This window comes from Bemisia tabaci, chromosome 2, assembly GCF_918797505.1.
Source record: "Bemisia tabaci chromosome 2, PGI_BMITA_v3".
NCBI classification, from domain to species: Eukaryota; Metazoa; Arthropoda; class Insecta; order Hemiptera; family Aleyrodidae; genus Bemisia; species Bemisia tabaci.
The window spans coordinates 67,243,450-67,262,728 of NC_092794.1; the positions used below are offsets into that span (position 1 = coordinate 67,243,450).

The window sequence follows — 19,279 nt, forward strand, 5'->3', positions numbered from 1 at the left end:
CCACTTTCTTTGGACTAAAATACAAATTTAGCACAATTTTTAATGTGCAGATTGCCTTCATTTGTCCCAAATTTGCGTGTCCCCCGTGCCCGGTTCTTGACTTTAAATCGATATTGCAGCATAGCTAGAGCGATTACTTGGGAAAACTTTATCGGAGATGAAAGGTAATGATTTTGAATTTGAGAAAGAATAGTATAAAACACGTTTTACTATTTCAAAAACTTTTCTCACGCGTTTAAATCTTTGTCCCCGGCAACAGTGCGCGTGACTTGGCAACGGTGTCACGGGTTTTGAATAATTTCCGCTGCGTAGCGCTTTCGTCAGGGCGGAGTTCAATCGTCGACATCGGCAGAAGTCGAATTCGAAAAAAGGGCAGACGTCGACTCGAAGCGAACGGGTCGAATGGTTCCGCGAACTGCCGCGAATGTCATGAACATTCGCCGGGGCGAGTTCGGACGAGTTTGTTATTGTTTCTCAATAAACTAACCCCTTTTGAGGACATCAGTAATAGTGATAGTACATCTACCTATTTAATAGTCAAGAACGTCTAATATTTTTCACTGAATAAATTTTCGCATGTCGTCGGATAAATTATTTTTTTGGCAGTGTGTCTGTTTAGTAGTAATTTCTTGCCTAGCCACTGCTGTTCATTGTCGGAACGGTGGGAAGTTAATCGAAGCTGTTCAATCCGGAAGTGTTTTTGAGTCAGTTTAAATTAATTAATTAATTTCTTTTTCAGTCTGAGCCCTAATTGAGTGGACACTCTACGACTTTCGCGTAGGTAGGTGGAAAAATCCACTTTTTGAGGAAAAAGTAGTCTTTCCGCAGTTCATAGATTATCTCCACTCGCTACCACGCCAAAGGAGCATATCATTGCGTCTGATCATTGAAGGTTTCTTGAGAACCAAGTTGATGAAAAATGCAGATGAAACTGTAGCTTTTCTTGTTCTTGAAAAACTTTAATGGCAGATTTTCTTATACAGCGAGGGAAACGTCTCTGCTCCATGGTCATAGTCGCCATGAGTGAAGATTTCTTCGATGGTAAAGTTCCTTATCACCTTTAATACGCTTTAATATCACAGGTCTTTACATCTACCTCATTGTAAGTTGCCTTCAAGCCTCTACTTTGACAACTTTATTCTTGATGTGGAAGCCAACGTTTTGTTACCCACAGGAGTTACTTGGAAATAAATACATTCATGTAGGATACCTAGAATTTACTACCGACACAGTTTCCTTTGCTTCAATCTGCTTTTGCGCAGTTCCTCATACTGTAACGTGACAAGACTGAGTCATAGAAGGGTGCCTCGGCTCCCTACTAAAGAGAGACAGGGTGCTGAAAACACGAACACAAAAAGATAAGTGGATGAAACACTAAGTATACTTGACTGCAAAAGTGAAAGAGCCGGCTGAGGCCCAGCCTCAAAGAAGTACAACTGGAACTTCTCACACTAGTCCTAATCGGAACATTTTAATTCAAACATGGAAAAAGTTATGACATAGGTACCTATCGAGCATTCTTTTTGCACATCGCGGTAGGACATGATACTTTCAAGGACGAGAAAAATCAAGTTTATTTTCCATGAAATTAAAAAAAAAATTAGGCATTTTCACCGCGACTTGTTTCTGAAAACACAGAAATGAGACATTGATTTGTACACGCAACTTCATAAGAGTTTTTCACTTTCATTGAAGAAATTTGAAGTTCATTTTATAAATCCTTCCATTTTAAGGGGATGCATAATGAAGGTGACATCACTTAACCACAATCCTATCTGCAGTTGCATCATTTCAGATGTTCTTAAATTTTTTACTATTTTGAAGCATAACGGATCAGTGCATGAAGAAAAATTGCATGTAATGCACCGATTCTGAGATGCTATCAATCCATATTCCTTGCACAATGGAAATTTTTCTAGGTTCACCATTGATGTGTATGTCTTATCACATTAAAAGATAAAAATAAATAAAAAAAGCCACTTAGCACCCCAGCTGGGTCTTATTAGAAAAGATATTAAAAAAACTTAAATTCCCTCCAAGTATCAGAATGGAAAAATCCTGAAGACCTTTCTCTTCAAATCATGGTGCAAAATTAAGAGGAGAACGTTTCTCCAAAGTTCATTTTCAATTAAGTCTATTATTGGACATAGCCTTTCTCTGATGAAGAAAAGGAAGACATTGATGTGGTGACGCTAGGCTTTTATTGCTCATCAGTCGAGGTCAAATTAAAAATCGAGACCTGTTTATTTAGGTATCTACTTTAAGGGTCAGAAACAAAGCATAAATTTAGTTTAATTTACAACCATTGATGGAATTTCCTGATCCATTATGGCTCTCGTTCTGCTAAGAGGGCTACTTAAACTTAGAGGTCTTTAGTGTCGTCCACGGCAAAGACAAGCAGCCTAAACATAATGCTCCATTTGCAACAAACGATAAAATGAAAAGTAAAATAAATGCACAATGGTGAACTAGGTTCGACTGGTTCGGTGCGTTCGGGCATCGACGTATGACCGTTCGCGAATCGACCTCTGACCGTTCGCCACGAATCGACCATTGCCGATGTCGACCTTTGCTACTCGTTCGGCCGGAACGGCCACCTTCTCCAGTTAATTTTGTAGGTATATACTTATATTTATTCTTCTCTCTTTGCCCTTTTAATTTTCAAGATTATTATTTGTCTCTTACCTCTCTTTTAATGACTGTGAACAATCAGATCTCATGAAGGAGCTGAAGTTTTTGGACCTTCTTTCGACTTGGCTGACCCCATGAGGCCATCGAAGCTGATTTAAGATTACGATTAAGATTAGACTTATTAATAAACTGTACTAACAGTACTTTCAAGATTTTTCATTCACTTTTGCTGATTGGGTTTTGGTAGCCCCTATAACCCTGCTACGAGTAGACAGGCTCCATGAGGCAATTGAATCTGACTTAAGACTCATCAGGCTTTACCACTGATTGGTGTTCAAGAATATTTTGCTATTGGCTAGAGTTCCTGTAAGAAGGCCCATTTAACTTGCTCAACTTCGTTTATCTGATCTGTTTTGTTGGGACAAGCATCAAGAGTCCACGATAAATGAGTTTACGCACGTGTAGATTGCGACTGAAGATCTGCTCGCTTTGGTTATTCCATTTACTATACATGTTAAAGTAATGTCCGACAATCTTCTGTCGAAGTCTAGAAGTGCGTAACCTTATTTGGCGAGGGCTCTAACGATCCTCCAAGGTACGCTCCTCTGTGGGTCCAGATAGATTTTGCCTGGAGGATGTGCACACCTGAACCATTATGGCCCCTTCTTCCGGAATCCCTCTCAATTGATCGTCCTCTGCCCCTCACCTTATTATTGAATTTCAAATCAATAATTATCATAATTGTGGTGTTGTTTTCTGATGCCATTCAAGTAACTATCGAGTTTTCTGTCCACAAGATACACAGTGTGATTTTTGAGTTGGGTTATCTTTCAGAGCCGTCACGCTGTGCTCTGCATCTGTTGAAAGGTATTTGTATTTAATCTGTACCTTATGTTGTTCATCGTCTGAACATGCATAGCTCCCAGTAACTTTCTCAAATGGCCAATATGCTATTAACACCAGTTCCAAGAGGTTACCCCTTGCTCGTAGAGGCGACAACATTCATGATGTCCCGCCGCATGAAGAGAAACCTTACAAGCCAGATTAGATTCTCTTTCTATTTAATCAGTGTCCCTCTCTAAATTTTTGTATTTTCCCCTTCCTTCACAGGGTCATCCTCCTGTGGGAGGTGCCAGTAAGTATTGTAACACGTTAACTCGTAGGTCATTTTTATCAGCAGCCCTTATCAACTTATACTTGGTTGAAACCATAAATGCATCTTTGATTGAAATATATTTTAAGAAGGGACAGTGAATCATTAGAGTAACCAGGAAAGAACAGAGCCCACCCACTCTTTAACTCTTGACACACATTATTGAGCCAAACCCAATTCACCAGCAGGAACTGTGGCGATTGCATGCGAGGGTTACCATTGTACTTTTCCATCAAATTGCTATTCATTGCTCCCTTCGTCAATTCTATCATTTTATCTTCAATGCTGCAGCCTTCTTTGGGGCTTGTTACATGTCAATAAAACTTGAAAATAATAAAAAAAAAAATCAGGAAAGTACAACGAAAAAATGTTTGTTGATACGAACTATTGTTAGAGTAGCTGAGGTTCGATTCAATTACATTAGAAAACAAGCATTGTTATCACAACTACATTTTAACAAATTAAAGATCAAATCTAGTTCCCCAATCACTAAATACCACAAATTTTCTACTACCACCTTTACTTATTCTCATTTTGGTTGACTTTAAGTATTCATGACCTTTTCTAGAAACATGTTGTCCCTTCCATACATGATCTACCATACGGTAGATCATTCTAGTGACCCTCAAACTACTTCTCTTTTAAACATGGTTCCCGAAATCTCACATTATTGCCATCCATCCTCCGCTGAAATTTTTCATCTGGTGCCTTTCATTAGAAAAATAGATGAACCTCCTAGACTTCCCCACACCATTATTTACTATTCACTATCTACCTTTAAATTGTTACATCATCCATTTTTTGATAATTGTTTTTGTTTCTTTCCAGTTTCATTTCCTGTTGTATTGGCCCCTTTTTACCCAACCTACAAAGTAACAACAACAACAACAAAGAACAAAGTACAAGATAGTTCATCAGTTTTTCAACCAACAACGCATTCTTCTCAACAGTGCAAAACATTCCAAAAAATGGTAATTAGATCGTCATCAGTCTTTTATTTTATCAGTGTGTCTACAAGTCTGGAAATAGTACTGATTTGTTAAGGGCATTCCGGAGGTACTGAAGGAGTGCGGAAATTCCGCAAGAAGGTCTGGATTTTTTTTTTTTTTTTTTTTTTCGCAATTTCAGTGAGTAATTAAAATTTTTGGAATTTTTCGAATATTGTCAAGTTGAGATTACCCACTGAAAAAGTATTTAATTTTTCTATTTACGAGGTATACTGAATTACTTGGGAATGTACTGTGAAAGTAGGTACTGATTTTTGGCCAACCTGTTTTAGTAGACGCCCTATTTAAGCACCATTGATAGAACGCTAGCTTAGCAAGAAGCACAAACATGCAGCTGCATTAAGTTCGAGGACCAAAATTATTAACAAAGAAAAATTCTGAGAACATTAGCGGTGGAGCCTTTTTTATGGAACAGTACGAACAAGGTACCTGGAATTGGTTCCTTCACTTTAGTTGTATTACAAGGATCAATCATTTTTTTCAATTCTCCATTTATTTTAAGAAATGAAGCATGACCATGCGCAGAGACAACTCCTTTTCCTCACCGAATGACCTTAATGCTGTCTCATCCATTCTAAGGGCCTATCTGTAGGCTCCAGAATTTTAGTTTACCTCAAGTTTCCTTTTTGACCGGAGGCTGTTAGATTCCAAAACATGAAAACGGAGCACTCGTATCTACTAACATGGGGGAGAAGTGAAGCCGCCCTAGCCTCTGTGCTTGTGTGAGTGTGTAAATAAGCGTGAGAATCCATGGAGCAAACGGAAATTTGATTTGAACTTGTCCTCTAGAGTTTTGCACATTTCTTGCTCTACACTCGTCACTCGTTTTAGCACTCGTTTTAGATGCCTAAAACGAACAAATAAATAAAGTTAGGAGGGTGACTTTTTATAATTAACTTACTTTGGCTTGGTTACAAGCAAGGATCTCAGATGAAGTGAGTTTTTCTGTTGCTCATGGTGGTCCTGCCGGTTCAAACAGGCCATTACAGTCCTAGATGATCGTTACTCCCATATGAGATTAATCGGTCGATGATGGACCAAAAATAATCTGAACTTAAAAAATTATATGTGGATAATTGAATTTGAGAAAAAATCAACCTAGAATACTTTGTTTTAGTAATTTTATTCCATCGCCGCTTTTTATTTGAATTTCAAACTTGTCGAGGATCTTGCCGCCAGTTGGAAACGTGGTTTCATTTTTTTCTTCTAGTGCTCCGTCTCTATGTCTTTGGTTACATTATATCTTTAAAGGGCCCAAAACTGCAATTAGGGCCCTGGGCAGTTCGAGCCTAGTTTGGAACATGAGATGCACAGGGCTGTCGCTGCTTGTGGTTATCCAAGAATGTGTGAGTTACTCAGTCGGTTACTCTAAATAGCCAGACTGTGAACATTAAAGCTTTCGTATTCCAATGATCGAAAGACAGGCCAGAACCATGTCTTTTACTCTTGAGCATCTATGATACATAGGATATAGATAGCTTTCTCTTACTATAACTCAAAATCGCAAAATTTAACAATCTAGTTCTATTGTAGCTTATAAAGGCAAACCTCATGACTTGGACGTTAACCTGAGGCTCGAAAGCCCTTACTGACAATTAGAACTGGGGAAAGAAAAGAGGAGTCTAAAAAATTGCACCATTCAACAGATATTTACATGCTAACCAATGGGCCAACTGATGATTGATGCATCCAGACTGCTGTGACTTTCGTCTCTTCTTTTCTTTCCCCAGTTCTACCTACCCATCTCTCTCCGTAAAGTAAATTGAGGGGTTTGGAGGACAAGGCGCAAAAGTGCAGTTTTTGCTATTTCAAGAATTACATGTTTGAAGTTTCGAAATAACATGGATCCTTGTAGCAGAAAGAAAAAGTTCAAACTGACTTCTTGATGCTTAAAAATTAGAATTCGGGAGCGAATTTTACACAGAATGTGCATTACCACTAGTTTTACTTGAAATCACTAATATCTCAGTTTTTTAAAAAAACTGCACTTATGCGCCTTATCCTCCAAGCCCCTCAATTAGATTATAAGTAACATAATGAATCAAGTTAAAAGACAACTAAAAAGGTCGAAAATAAATGACGCAGGTAAACAATGAAGTAAAGGAAATAAAATGAATTAAAAGAGAGATAGAGAAAAGGAATCTTATTATCTTATCATTGTATTTATTATTTGCAAATTAGAAATATTACGTAATGTAACCTTACATAAACCTGTAGTTAACACATTTTTTGATTTTTCAGGGTTCCAATGAAGAGCTGAAGAATTTCTTAGAGCAGGCTTTGCGCAATGCTCTTCAAACGGCACTTGTCAATTTTCAGCAAACACCACCACCACCACAATAACAACAACAACAACAACAACAACAACCCAGTAACAGGGACCAACCTAGATTACAATATGTCGCTGCTACTCCAGTGAGCAGTACACCTCAAACATCACAACAACAACAAAATTACAGGAATACCAGTAACAGGGACCAACCTAGATTACAATATGTCGCTGCTACTCCAGTGAGCAGCACACCTCAAACATCACAACAACAACAAAATTACAGGAATACCAGTAACAGGGACCAACCTAGATTACAAGATGTCACTGCTACTCCAGTGAGCAGTACACCTCAAACATCACAACAACAACAAAATTACAGGAATACCAGTAACAGGGACCAACCTAGATTACAAGATGTCACTGCAACTCCATTGAGCAGTACACCTCAACCTCAAACATCACAACAACAACAAGAAAATTACAGGAAAGTCGTAATCCCATCTTTTAAACCCCACAATTTAAGTACCCCACAATTTACTCCACGATCTTTCAAGCGGCATCCGCTGATTAAGGAAAAACCTTTTTACCGTCAGGTAATATTGCTCGATGAATCATCTGCCACAACTCTCTCTCCTGAGAAGAGAGAGATACTTGAGGGAAGTGGTTTCGTTAAAGATCACCGCAAATTTGATAAGAATTGGACAAATGAGAAATTAAATCAGAAAATTTCTGAATGGTTTGTTGATGTTCTTAACAATCAAGAAATTGATTTTCAGTTCGTAAAATATAATGGTAAAAATTTAAAATCATTCAACATCCCTAATGAAGAAATAGATGGAGAATTTTTAAACCGTAACACAAAATCCATTATTTACGTTAAGCCATCAAGAGATCTTACTGATACTTCTGATGATTCGTCCTCAATATGTGAGCCAAAATCCAAAATTCTGAAGACAGAGTCTGCATCAACACCGATCTCTCCAAGTTCATCCTCCCTGAAGACTTCAGCACAACCCAGTACCCACCCAGCTCCATGTAATGAAGCAAATATTGTTTCAAGAAACGTTTCCGAGCCAACCACGGAAATAGCACACACCAATTTAATAACCAGCAGTGATTCTGATAGTTCTTCTTCCCTGGACTACTGGTTTAAGGAAAAACCCAAAGGAGGCCAACGAAAACATCCACCTGAGATTTCCTTCTTCCGGTCATCTCCTGTCAAAGTTTCCTCCAATTCTGATTCATCTCCTCATCCGGTTTCCAGTCAATGGGAAGATATTGCATGTGCCTCAACCTCGACTGCTGCTGATAATAATTTTAAACTCTCTCATGGTAAACCTGGGACCTCTATGTACACAGATGATTATGGCCGAAATCACATGCTCATTGATGTTAAACCGGAAGATATTTCCCAAAATCGAGAAAATCGTCTCTCCGTGGCAGACGTTTTAGCTTCACTTCAACTGCAAATGCACCTTAAATCAACTAAGAGGCACATTAGAGCACGAAGGGACACTTTGTATCCAGATATGTTACGTCTCCTCGAAGACCCTTCTTTTTCTGTTCTTGACCAGTTAAGTGTTCGATTTGAATGCGAAGTCGCTGTGGGCAAAGGTCCTTTAAAAGCCTTTCTCAACTCCCTTGTACTTGAAGTGAAGGAAGACACCAGAATATTCGAAGGAGCATCAGAGAAAACTTTGACATACTGTAAACAGAGTTTGAAAGAAGGCCTTTATAAAAAAGCTGGACAGATCTTGCAGTTGACTTTCTTGCATGAAGGACCAAGACCTCAGTTTCTCTCTAAGGCTCTGTTTGAGCTCATATCCCAAGGATCCTTGAAAAATTAGGAATTGAAGAGTAGCTTGGTTCCGGATTTGAATACGAGACACGCCATTGAACAAATGGAAAATGCTGCAAATCATCATGAAGTGAATGCTGTCATCCGTGATAACGAGTCTTCCTACCTGTGTGCTGTAAAGAAGCACTTTCTTGAAGAGAAAGAGTTTTTCAAGAAAGAAGAAATATTGAAAGGTAACCTGTTTTTCATTTCAATCTTGCTCGAAAAAGTAGATACTGATTTATGAGGTCAAATAGCATGCTACAATTTTTCAGGACTATATGGGTTACATTCCTTACGATGGTGATATTCCTGGTCAAAAGAGAAGAATTATCCTCCTTCTGCACATAATTACGAACTGCTGCTTTCTTGAGAATGGGACTCTTGTACTTACAAAATATTGACACTAGAACTACAAAAATGCATTACCCTTATTGTAATGTTTAATTTCTGCTCTATTTCAACATTATAGAATTATAACTAGACATTTTATACAAAACTGTTACAGAATAATTTTGATAGGAGAAATATTAATCACGCAAAGTTTGGTGCCAAAAATATGATTACCCATACTTCAAAAAAGGAAAATTCAACAGGACATCAGCATCATGGCCCACCAGAATACCTGGTCTTGTAGTGTCACCATTGATATCTGAAGACTTGACGTCTGCATTGTTGCTTTCCACAGCATTTGAGTTTTAAACTTCACAATTTAGCTGGAAAAAATGCAGTTATTTTCTCAGTGTTTTGAAAGATCAGAATGAAGTCCTTTCATTTTCATCCTGTCCCACAACAGTTTATCCACTCAATTTATGTTTTCTGTTCATATACTCTTTTGTATGTTTATTTATTACGTATTCCTATTTTATTGAGAAATTAATTTCCAACCCTTAACGAATATATATTCCTGTCATTTAGTATGGATTTATCTGAGTTAATAGTTATCTACTATTGAGTGGGTCGGGTCAAAGACTGCATGGTGTAAATTTTTAAGGGGTCCAGGCTTTTGACTAGGGGGAAAGGAATGTGTAAAAATCTGATTCCTATTGTGATGTAACTTATGAATGATCCCATTGCGGCAAACCCTCATTTTCTTCACTATCTCTGTAACAATTATATCCATAATTTAACTTTATATTTTTTCTCTTGGTTGTTGCTATAGATGTTTTGGAGTACCATCTACATGACAAAATTAAAGACCCTCTCTCACAATTTAAAGATGGACTGAATGAGGGAACTTCTCTTTAAATTAAAATTAGAAAAAAAGATTAAAAGCTCTTTAGACAGTTTTTCCACGTATGCACACCGTATTTTAAATAAACTTCTACATTTTTTTTTTCATGAAAATATTTGAAATCTAAAATTGAAGTATCTTAAAAAGGGGTGCATAGAATCCTACGATTTTTTTCCAGAGATCGGTTATACCTGTATCTACACCCTTGCCAAAAATCAAAGTGGAGACTTGGTGAAGTCAAAAGATATGACCGAAAAAGCTGAATTTTTCACCGGTGCGCTAGCGCGACGGGTGACGAAAACGGCTCCGAGCCGCGGCGTTCCGAGAATCGTTCCTAGAAGTTCCCTGGCGCCTCGACAGATTCTCGGAACGCCGCGGCTCGGAGCCGTTTTCGTCACCCGTCGCGCTAGCGCACCGGTGAAAAATTCAGCTTTTTCGGTCATATCTTTTGACTTCACCAAGTCTCCACTTTGATTTTTGGCAAGGGTGTAGATACAGGTATAACCGATCTCTGGAAAAAAATCGTAGGATTCTATGCACCCCTTTTTAAGATACTTCAATTTTAGATTTCAAATATTTTCATGAAAAAAAAAAATGTAGAAGTTTATTTAAAATACGGTGTGCATACGTGGAAAAACTGTCTAAAGAGCTTTTAATCTTTTTTTCTAATTTTAATTTAAAGAGAAGTTCCCTCATTCAGTCCATCTTTAAATTGTGAGAGAGGGTCTTTAATTTTGTCATGTAGATGGTACTCCAAAACATCTATAGCAACAACCAAGAGAAAAAATATAAAGTTAAATTATGGATATAATTGTTACAGAGATAGTGAAGAAAATGAGGGTTTGCCGCAATGGGATCATTCATAAGTTACATCACAATAGGAATCAGATTTTTACACATTCCTTTCCCCCTAGTCAGAAGCCTGGACCCCTTAAAAATTTACACCATGCAGTCTTTGACCCGACCCACTCAATAGTAGATAACTATTAACTCAGATAAATCCATACTAAATGACAGGAATATATATTCGTTAAGGGTTGGAAATTAATTTCTCAATAAAATAGGAATACGTAATAAATAAACATACAAAAGAGTATATGAACAGAAAACATAAATTGAGTGGATAAACTGTTGTGGGACAGGATGAAAATGAAAGGACTTCATTCTGATCTTTCAAAACACTGAGAAAATAACTGCATTTTTTCCAGCTAAATTGTGAAGTTTAAAACTCAAATGCTGTGGAAAGCAACAATGCAGACGTCAAGTCTTCAGATATCAATGGTGACACTACAAGACCAGGTATTCTGGTGGGCCATGATGCTGATGTCCTGTTGAATTTTCCTTTTTTGAAGTATGGGTAATCATATTTTTGGCACCAAACTTTGCGTGATTAATATTTCTCCTATCAAAATTATTCTGTAACAGTTTTGTATAAAATGTCTAGTTATAATTCTATAATGTTGAAATAGAGCAGAAATTAAACATTACAATAAGGGTAATGCATTTTTGTAGTTCTAGTGTCAATATTTTGTAAGTACAAGAGTCCCATTCTCAAGAAAGCAGCAGTTCGTAATTATGTGCAGAAGGAGGATAATTCTTCTCTTTTGACCAGGAATATCACCATCGTAAGGAATGTAACCCATATAGTCCTGAAAAATTGTAGCATGCTATTTGACCTCATAAATCAGTATCTACTTTTTCGAGCAAGATTGAAATGAAAAACAGGTTACCTTTCAATATTTCTTCTTTCTTGAAAAACTCTTTCTCTTCAAGAAAGTGCTTCTTTACAGCACACAGGTAGGAAGACTCGTTATCACGGATGACAGCATTCACTTCATGATGATTTGCAGCATTTTCCATTTGTTCAATGGCGTGTCTCGTATTCAAATCCGGAACCAAGCTACTCTTCAATTCCTAATTTTTCAAGGATCCTTGGGATATGAGCTCAAACAGAGCCTTAGAGAGAAACTGAGGTCTTGGTCCTTCATGCAAGAAAGTCAACTGCAAGATCTGTCCAGCTTTTTTATAAAGGCCTTCTTTCAAACTCTGTTTACAGTATGTCAAAGTTTTCTCTGATGCTCCTTCGAATATTCTGGTGTCTTCCTTCACTTCAAGTACAAGGGAGTTGAGAAAGGCTTTTAAAGGACCTTTGCCCACAGCGACTTCGCATTCAAATCGAACACTTAACTGGTCAAGAACAGAAAAAGAAGGGTCTTCGAGGAGACGTAACATATCTGGATACAAAGTGTCCCTTCGTGCTCTAATGTGCCTCTTAGTTGATTTAAGGTGCATTTGCAGTTGAAGTGAAGCTAAAACGTCTGCCACGGAGAGACGATTTTCTCGATTTTGGGAAATATCTTCCGGTTTAACATCAATGAGCATGTGATTTCGGCCATAATCATCTGTGTACATAGAGGTCCCAGGTTTACCATGAGAGAGTTTAAAATTATTATCAGCAGCAGTCGAGGTTGAGGCACATGCAATATCTTCCCATTGACTGGAAACCGGATGAGGAGATGAATCAGAATTGGAGGAAACTTTGACAGGAGATGACCGGAAGAAGGAAATCTCAGGTGGATGTTTTCGTTGGCCTCCTTTGGGTTTTTCCTTAAACCAGTAGTCCAGGGAAGAAGAACTATCAGAATCACTGCTGGTTATTAAATTGGTGTGTGCTATTTCCGTGGTTGGCTCGGAAACGTTTCTTGAAACAATATTTGCTTCATTACATGGAGCTGGGTGGGTACTGGGTTGTGCTGAAGTCTTCAGGGAGGATGAACTTGGAGAGATCGGTGTTGATGCAGACTCTGTCTTCAGAATTTTGGATTTTGGCTCACATATTGAGGACGAATCATCAGAAGTATCAGTAAGATCTCTTGATGGCTTAACGTAAATAATGGATTTTGTGTTACGGTTTAAAAATTCTCCATCTATTTCTTCATTAGGGATGTTGAATGATTTTAAATTTTTACCATTATATTTTACGAACTGAAAATCAATTTCTTGATTGTTAAGAACATCAACAAACCATTCAGAAATTTTCTGATTTAATTTCTCATTTGTCCAATTCTTATCAAATTTGCGGTGATCTTTAACGAAACCACTTCCCTCAAGTATCTCTCTCTTCTCAGGAGAGAGAGTTGTGGCAGATGATTCATCGAGCAATATTACCTGACGGTAAAAAGGTTTTTCCTTAATCAGCGGATGCCGCTTGAAAGATCGTGGAGTAAATTGTGGGGTACTTAAATTGTGGGGTTTAAAAGATGGGATTACGACTTTCCTGTAATTTTCTTGTTGTTGTTGTGATGTTTGAGGTTGAGGTGTACTGCTCAATGGAGTTGCAGTGACATCTTGTAATCTAGGTTGGTCCCTGTTACTGGTATTCCTGTAATTTTGTTGTTGTTGTGATGTTTGAGGTGTACTGCTCACTGGAGTAGCAGTGACATCTTGTAATCTAGGTTGGTCCCTGTTACTGGTATTCCTGTAATTTTGTTGTTGTTGTGATGTTTGAGGTGTACTGCTCACTGGAGTAGCAGCGACATATTGTAATCTAGGTTGGTCCCTGTTACTGGGTTGTTGTTGTTGTTGTTGTTGTTATTGTGGTGGTGGTGGTGTTTGCTGAAAATTGACAAGTGCCGTTTGAAGAGCATTGCGCAAAGCCTGCTCTAAGAAATTCTTCAGCTCTTCATTGGAACCCTGAAAAATCAAAAAATGTGTTAACTACAGGTTTATGTAAGGTTACATTACGTAATATTTCTAATTTGCAAATAATAAATACAATGATAAGATAATAAGATTCCTTTTCTCTATCTCTCTTTTAATTCATTTTATTTCCTTTACTTCATTGTTTACCTGCGTCATTTATTTTCGACCTTTTTAGTTGTCTTTTAACTTGATTCATTATGTTACTTATAATCTAATTGAGGGGCTTGGAGGATAAGGCGCATAAGTGCAGTTTTTTTAAAAAACTGAGATATTAGTGATTTCAAGTAAAACTAGTGGTAATGCACATTCTGTGTAAAATTCGCTCCCGAATTCTAATTTTTAAGCATCAAGAAGTCAGTTTGAACTTTTTCTTTCTGCTACAAGGATCCATGTTATTTCGAAACTTCAAACATGTAATTCTTGAAATAGCAAAAACTGCACTTTTGCGCCTTGTCCTCCAAACCCCTCAATTTACTTTACGGAGAGAGATGGGTAGGTAGAACTGGGGAAAGAAAAGAAGAGACGAAAGTCACAGCAGTCTGGATGCATCAATCATCAGTTGGCCCATTGGTTAGCATGTAAATATCTGTTGAATGGTGCAATTTTTTAGACTCCTCTTTTCTTTCCCCAGTTCTAATTGTCAGTAAGGGCTTTCGAGCCTCAGGTTAACGTCCAAGTCATGAGGTTTGCCTTTATAAGCTACAATAGAACTAGATTGTTAAATTTTGCGATTTTGAGTTATAGTAAGAGAAAGCTATCTATATCCTATGTATCATAGATGCTCAAGAGTAAAAGACATGGTTCTGGCCTGTCTTTCGATCATTGGAATACGAAAGCTTTAATGTTCACAGTCTGGCTATTTAGAGTAACCGACTGAGTAACTCACACATTCTTGGATAACCACAAGCAGCGACAGCCCTGTGCATCTCATGTTCCAAACTAGGCTCGAACTGCCCAGGGCCCTAATTGCAGTTTTGGGCCCTTTAAAGATATAATGTAACCAAAGACATAGAGACGGAGCACTAGAAGAAAAAAATGAAACCACGTTTCCAACTGGCGGCAAGATCCTCGACAAGTTTGAAATTCAAATAAAAAGCGGCGATGGAATAAAATTACTAAAACAAAGTATTCTAGGTTGATTTTTTCTCAAATTCAATTATCCACATATAATTTTTTAAGTTCAGATTATTTTTGGTCCATCATCGACCGATTAATCTCATATGGGAGTAACGATCATCTAGGACTGTAATGGCCTGTTTGAACCGGCAGGACCACCATGAGCAACAGAAAAACTCACTTCATCTGAGATCCTTGCTTGTAACCAAGCCAAAGTAAGTTAATTATAAAAAGTCACCCTCCTAACTTTATTTATTTGTTCGTTTTAGGCATCTAAAACGAGTGCTAAAACGAGTGACGAGTGTAGAGCAAGAAATGTGCAAAACTCTAGAGGACAAGTTCAAATCAAATTTCCGTTTGCTCCATGGATTCTCACGCTTATTTACACACTCACACAAGCACAGAGGCTAGGGCGGCTTCACTTCTCCCCCATGTTAGTAGATACGAGTGCTCCGTTTTCATGTTTTGGAATCTAACAGCCTCCGGTCAAAAAGGAAACTTGAGGTAAACTAAAATTCTGGAGCCTACAGATAGGCCCTTAGAATGGATGAGACAGCATTAAGGTCATTCGGTGAGGAAAAGGAGTTGTCTCTGCGCATGGTCATGCTTCATTTCTTAAAATAAATGGAGAATTGAAAAAAATGATTGATCCTTGTAATACAACTAAAGTGAAGGAACCAATTCCAGGTACCTTGTTCGTACTGTTCCATAAAAAAGGCTCCACCGCTAATGTTCTCAGAATTTTTCTTTGTTAATAATTTTGGTCCTCGAACTTAATGCAGCTGCATGTTTGTGCTTCTTGCTAAGCTAGCGTTCTATCAATGGTGCTTAAATAGGGCGTCTACTAAAACAGGTTGGCCAAAAATCAGTACCTACTTTCACAGTACATTCCCAAGTAATTCAGTATACCTCGTAAATAGAAAAATTAAATACTTTTTCAGTGGGTAATCTCAACTTGACAATATTCGAAAAATTCCAAAAATTTTAATTACTCACTGAAATTGCGAAAAAAAAAAAAAAAAAAAAAATCCAGACCTTCTTGCGGAATTTCCGCACTCCTTCAGTACCTCCGGAATGCCCTTAACAAATCAGTACTATTTCCAGACTTGTAGACACACTGATAAAATAAAAGACTGATGACGATCTAATTACCATTTTTTGGAATGTTTTGCACTGTTGAGAAGAATGCGTTGTTGGTTGAAAAACTGATGAACTATCTTGTACTTTGTTCTTTGTTGTTGTTGTTGTTACTTTGTAGGTTGGGTAAAAAGGGGCCAATACAACAGGAAATGAAACTGGAAAGAAACAAAAACAATTATCAAAAAATGGATGATGTAACAATTTAAAGGTAGATAGTGAATAGTAAATAATGGTGTGGGGAAGTCTAGGAGGTTCATCTATTTTTCTAATGAAAGGCACCAGATGAAAAATTTCAGCGGAGGATGGATGGCAATAATGTGAGATTTCGGGAACCATGTTTAAAAGAGAAGTAGTTTGAGGGTCACTAGAATGATCTACCGTATGGTAGATCATGTATGGAAGGGACAACATGTTTCTAGAAAAGGTCATGAATACTTAAAGTCAACCAAAATGAGAATAAGTAAAGGTGGTAGTAGAAAATTTGTGGTATTTAGTGATTGGGGAACTAGATTTGATCTTTAATTTGTTAAAATGTAGTTGTGATAACAATGCTTGTTTTCTAATGTAATTGAATCGAACCTCAGCTACTCTAACAATAGTTCGTATCAACAAACATTTTTTCGTTGTACTTTCCTGATTTTTTTTTTTATTATTTTCAAGTTTTATTGACATGTAACAAGCCCCAAAGAAGGCTGCAGCATTGAAGATAAAATGATAGAATTGACGAAGGGAGCAATGAATAGCAATTTGATGGAAAAGTACAATGGTAACCCTCGCATGCAATCGCCACAGTTCCTGCTGGTGAATTGGGTTTGGCTCAATAATGTGTGTCAAGAGTTAAAGAGTGGGTGGGCTCTGTTCTTTCCTGGTTACTCTAATGATTCACTGTCCCTTCTTAAAATATATTTCAATCAAAGATGCATTTATGGTTTCAACCAAGTATAAGTTGATAAGGGCTGCTGATAAAAATGACCTACGAGTTAACGTGTTACAATACTTACTGGCACCTCCCACAGGAGGATGACCCTGTGAAGGAAGGGGAAAATACAAAAATTTAGAGAGGGACACTGATTAAATAGAAAGAGAATCTAATCTGGCTTGTAAGGTTTCTCTTCATGCGGCGGGACATCATGAATGTTGTCGCCTCTACGAGCAAGGGGTAACCTCTTGGAACTGGTGTTAATAGCATATTGGCCATTTGAGAAAGTTACTGGGAGCTATGCATGTTCAGACGATGAACAACATAAGGTACAGATTAAATACAAATACCTTTCAACAGATGCAGAGCACAGCGTGACGGCTCTGAAAGATAACCCAACTCAAAAATCACACTGTGTATCTTGTGGACAGAAAACTCGATAGTTACTTGAATGGCATCAGAAAACAACACCACAATTATGATAATTATTGATTTGAAATTCAATAATAAGGTGAGGGGCAGAGGACGATCAATTGAGAGGGATTCCGGAAGAAGGGGCCATAATGGTTCAGGTGTGCACATCCTCCAGGCAAAATCTATCTGGACCCACAGAGGAGCGTACCTTGGAGGATCGTTAGAGCCCTCGCCAAATAAGGTTACGCACTTCTAGACTTCGACAGAAGATTGTCGGACATTACTTTAACATGTATAGTAAATGGAATAACCAAAGCGAGCAGATCTTCAGTCGCAATCTACACGTGCGTAAACTCATTTATCGTGGACTCTTGATGCTTGTCCCAACAAAACAGATCAGATAAACGAAGTTGAGCAAGTTAAATGGGCCTTCTTACAGGAACTCTAGCCAATAGCAAAATATTCTTGAACAGCAATCAGTGGTAAAGCCTGATGAGTCTTAAGTCAGATTCAATTGCCTCATGGAGCCTGTCTACTCGTAGCAGGGTTATAGGGGCTACCAAAACCCAATCAGCAAAAGTGAATGAAAAATCTTGAAAGTACTGTTAGTACAGTTTATTAATAAGTCTAATCTTAATCGTAATCTTAAATCAGCTTCGATGGCCTCATGGGGTCAGCCAAGTCGAAAGAAGGTCCAAAAACTTCAGCTCCTTCATGAGATCTGATTGTTCACAGTCATTAAAAGAGAGGTAAGAGACAAATAATAATCTTGAAAATTAAAAGGGCAAAGAGAGAAGAATAAATATAAGTATATACCTACAAAATTAACTGGAGAAGGTGGCCGTTCCGGCCGTTCGCCGTTAGAGCTTTAGGCGCCGGGAGCTGCACTGCAGACTGCACAGTGCACACTACTAACTACTAACTGCTAAAGTGCATAATGCGCGGGAAATTGGGATGCAAACAAAATTCCAAAAAATTCACTACTTCTCCTTCTTCATTTTCATTTCGACAGGGTCCAGTTCGTTGCCTAAACAGGGAACGCCGGGGTCGCGCGAGAAATTATGGGTGGTAGGCAGAGTTAAGAAATTTCATGAAAGATTATAAAAAGAAATTTCATTTAACACGCAGAATTCAGGATTAAACCCTTGAAACTTATGAATCTCCTTAAGTTCATTTATAGGAACGTGGTAAACTGTGAAAGGGAACTTTAGAAATGCCCAGAAAGTTGAGTAAAACAGCAAAAACATAATTTTGAATTTTTTTTCTTAAAGGACTAGGTACGTGCAAAACGGGCCATTTGGGGCTCGGGGCGGATACCTTTGAGACTTGTCCTATTCATTCACCTAACAATGCCCCATCTTTTCCCAAAGTTTCAAGCCCCCCAAAAATTTTGGGGAGACGCGGCGGGGGGTCAAAGTTAAAAGCCGGCAAAATTTTCGCGAATTTATTACTCAAAAACCAAGAAGTTTTGGAAAACGCGGTTTAAACGAGCGTATTCAGCGTGACGAGAGCTTTCAGAAAATGTATAACATCATAGGGTTTTGTCAACTTCAGCTCGAGTTATCGCCTCCGAAGCGCCGGAACGCTCAAAAAAGACCCCTTATTTTTTCACGTTTGGGCCGATTTAAAAAAAAGCCATTTTTTTATTTTGATGAAAAACTGATATGTTGTTCCTGACTCTCTGTAGCCCCTCTGGCTCTTTACCGCATGCTGGGGAAATGTTTTGGTCGCGAGTTATAAGAGCGGAAAGGAGCGAAGGTCGGAAAATCGGCTATTTTAAACTGCGCGCGGCGACGGATCAGGAGACATGTGGCAACAATGCGAGGTCGGCAGAGGAGTGTGATTCGCCGAACT

General features: G+C 38.1%; 2 protein-coding genes across 8 annotated transcripts; one reads left to right on the forward strand and one right to left on the reverse strand.

The window, feature by feature from the left end:
* The first annotated feature begins 2,467 nt into the window (after positions 1-2,467).
* LOC140223773 (uncharacterized) lies at positions 2,468-15,980 on the forward strand. 5 transcript variants are annotated; one of them, XR_011899147.1, is made up of 3 exons: positions 2,468-2,614; positions 4,613-4,872; positions 7,033-7,131. XR_011899147.1 is itself a non-coding variant. In XM_072296123.1 (3 exons), exons 1-3 carry the CDS (start codon positions 2,507-2,509, stop codon positions 15,426-15,428), a joined length of 462 nt encoding a protein of 153 aa, XP_072152224.1. In that variant the 3' UTR covers positions 15,429-15,980. The 5 variants fall into 5 exon arrangements, 3 of the variants coding, with proteins under 3 accessions (XP_072152224.1, XP_072152223.1, XP_072152225.1); XR_011899146.1 differs by having other exon boundaries at positions 2,475-2,614; positions 4,613-4,755; XM_072296123.1 differs by lacking the exon at positions 7,033-7,131 and adding an exon at positions 15,222-15,980 and having other exon boundaries at positions 2,507-2,618; positions 4,613-4,755.
* LOC109039513 (uncharacterized) lies at positions 4,880-18,600 on the reverse strand. Of its 3 annotated transcripts, none has more exons than XM_072296125.1 (3): positions 17,362-18,235; positions 16,105-16,247; positions 4,880-5,638 (listed from the first exon to the last, which is right to left on the reverse strand). In XM_072296125.1, exons 1-3 carry the CDS (start codon positions 17,591-17,593, stop codon positions 5,432-5,434), a joined length of 582 nt encoding a protein of 193 aa, XP_072152226.1. In that variant the 5' UTR covers positions 17,594-18,235; the 3' UTR covers positions 4,880-5,431. The 3 variants fall into 3 exon arrangements, 2 of the variants coding, with proteins under 2 accessions (XP_072152226.1, XP_072152227.1); XR_011899148.1 differs by lacking the exons at positions 4,880-5,638; positions 17,362-18,235 and adding exons at positions 6,920-7,002; positions 18,246-18,600; XM_072296126.1 differs by lacking the exon at positions 4,880-5,638 and adding an exon at positions 13,716-13,827 and having other exon boundaries at positions 16,105-18,235.
* Positions 18,601-19,279: the final 679 nt, after the last annotated feature.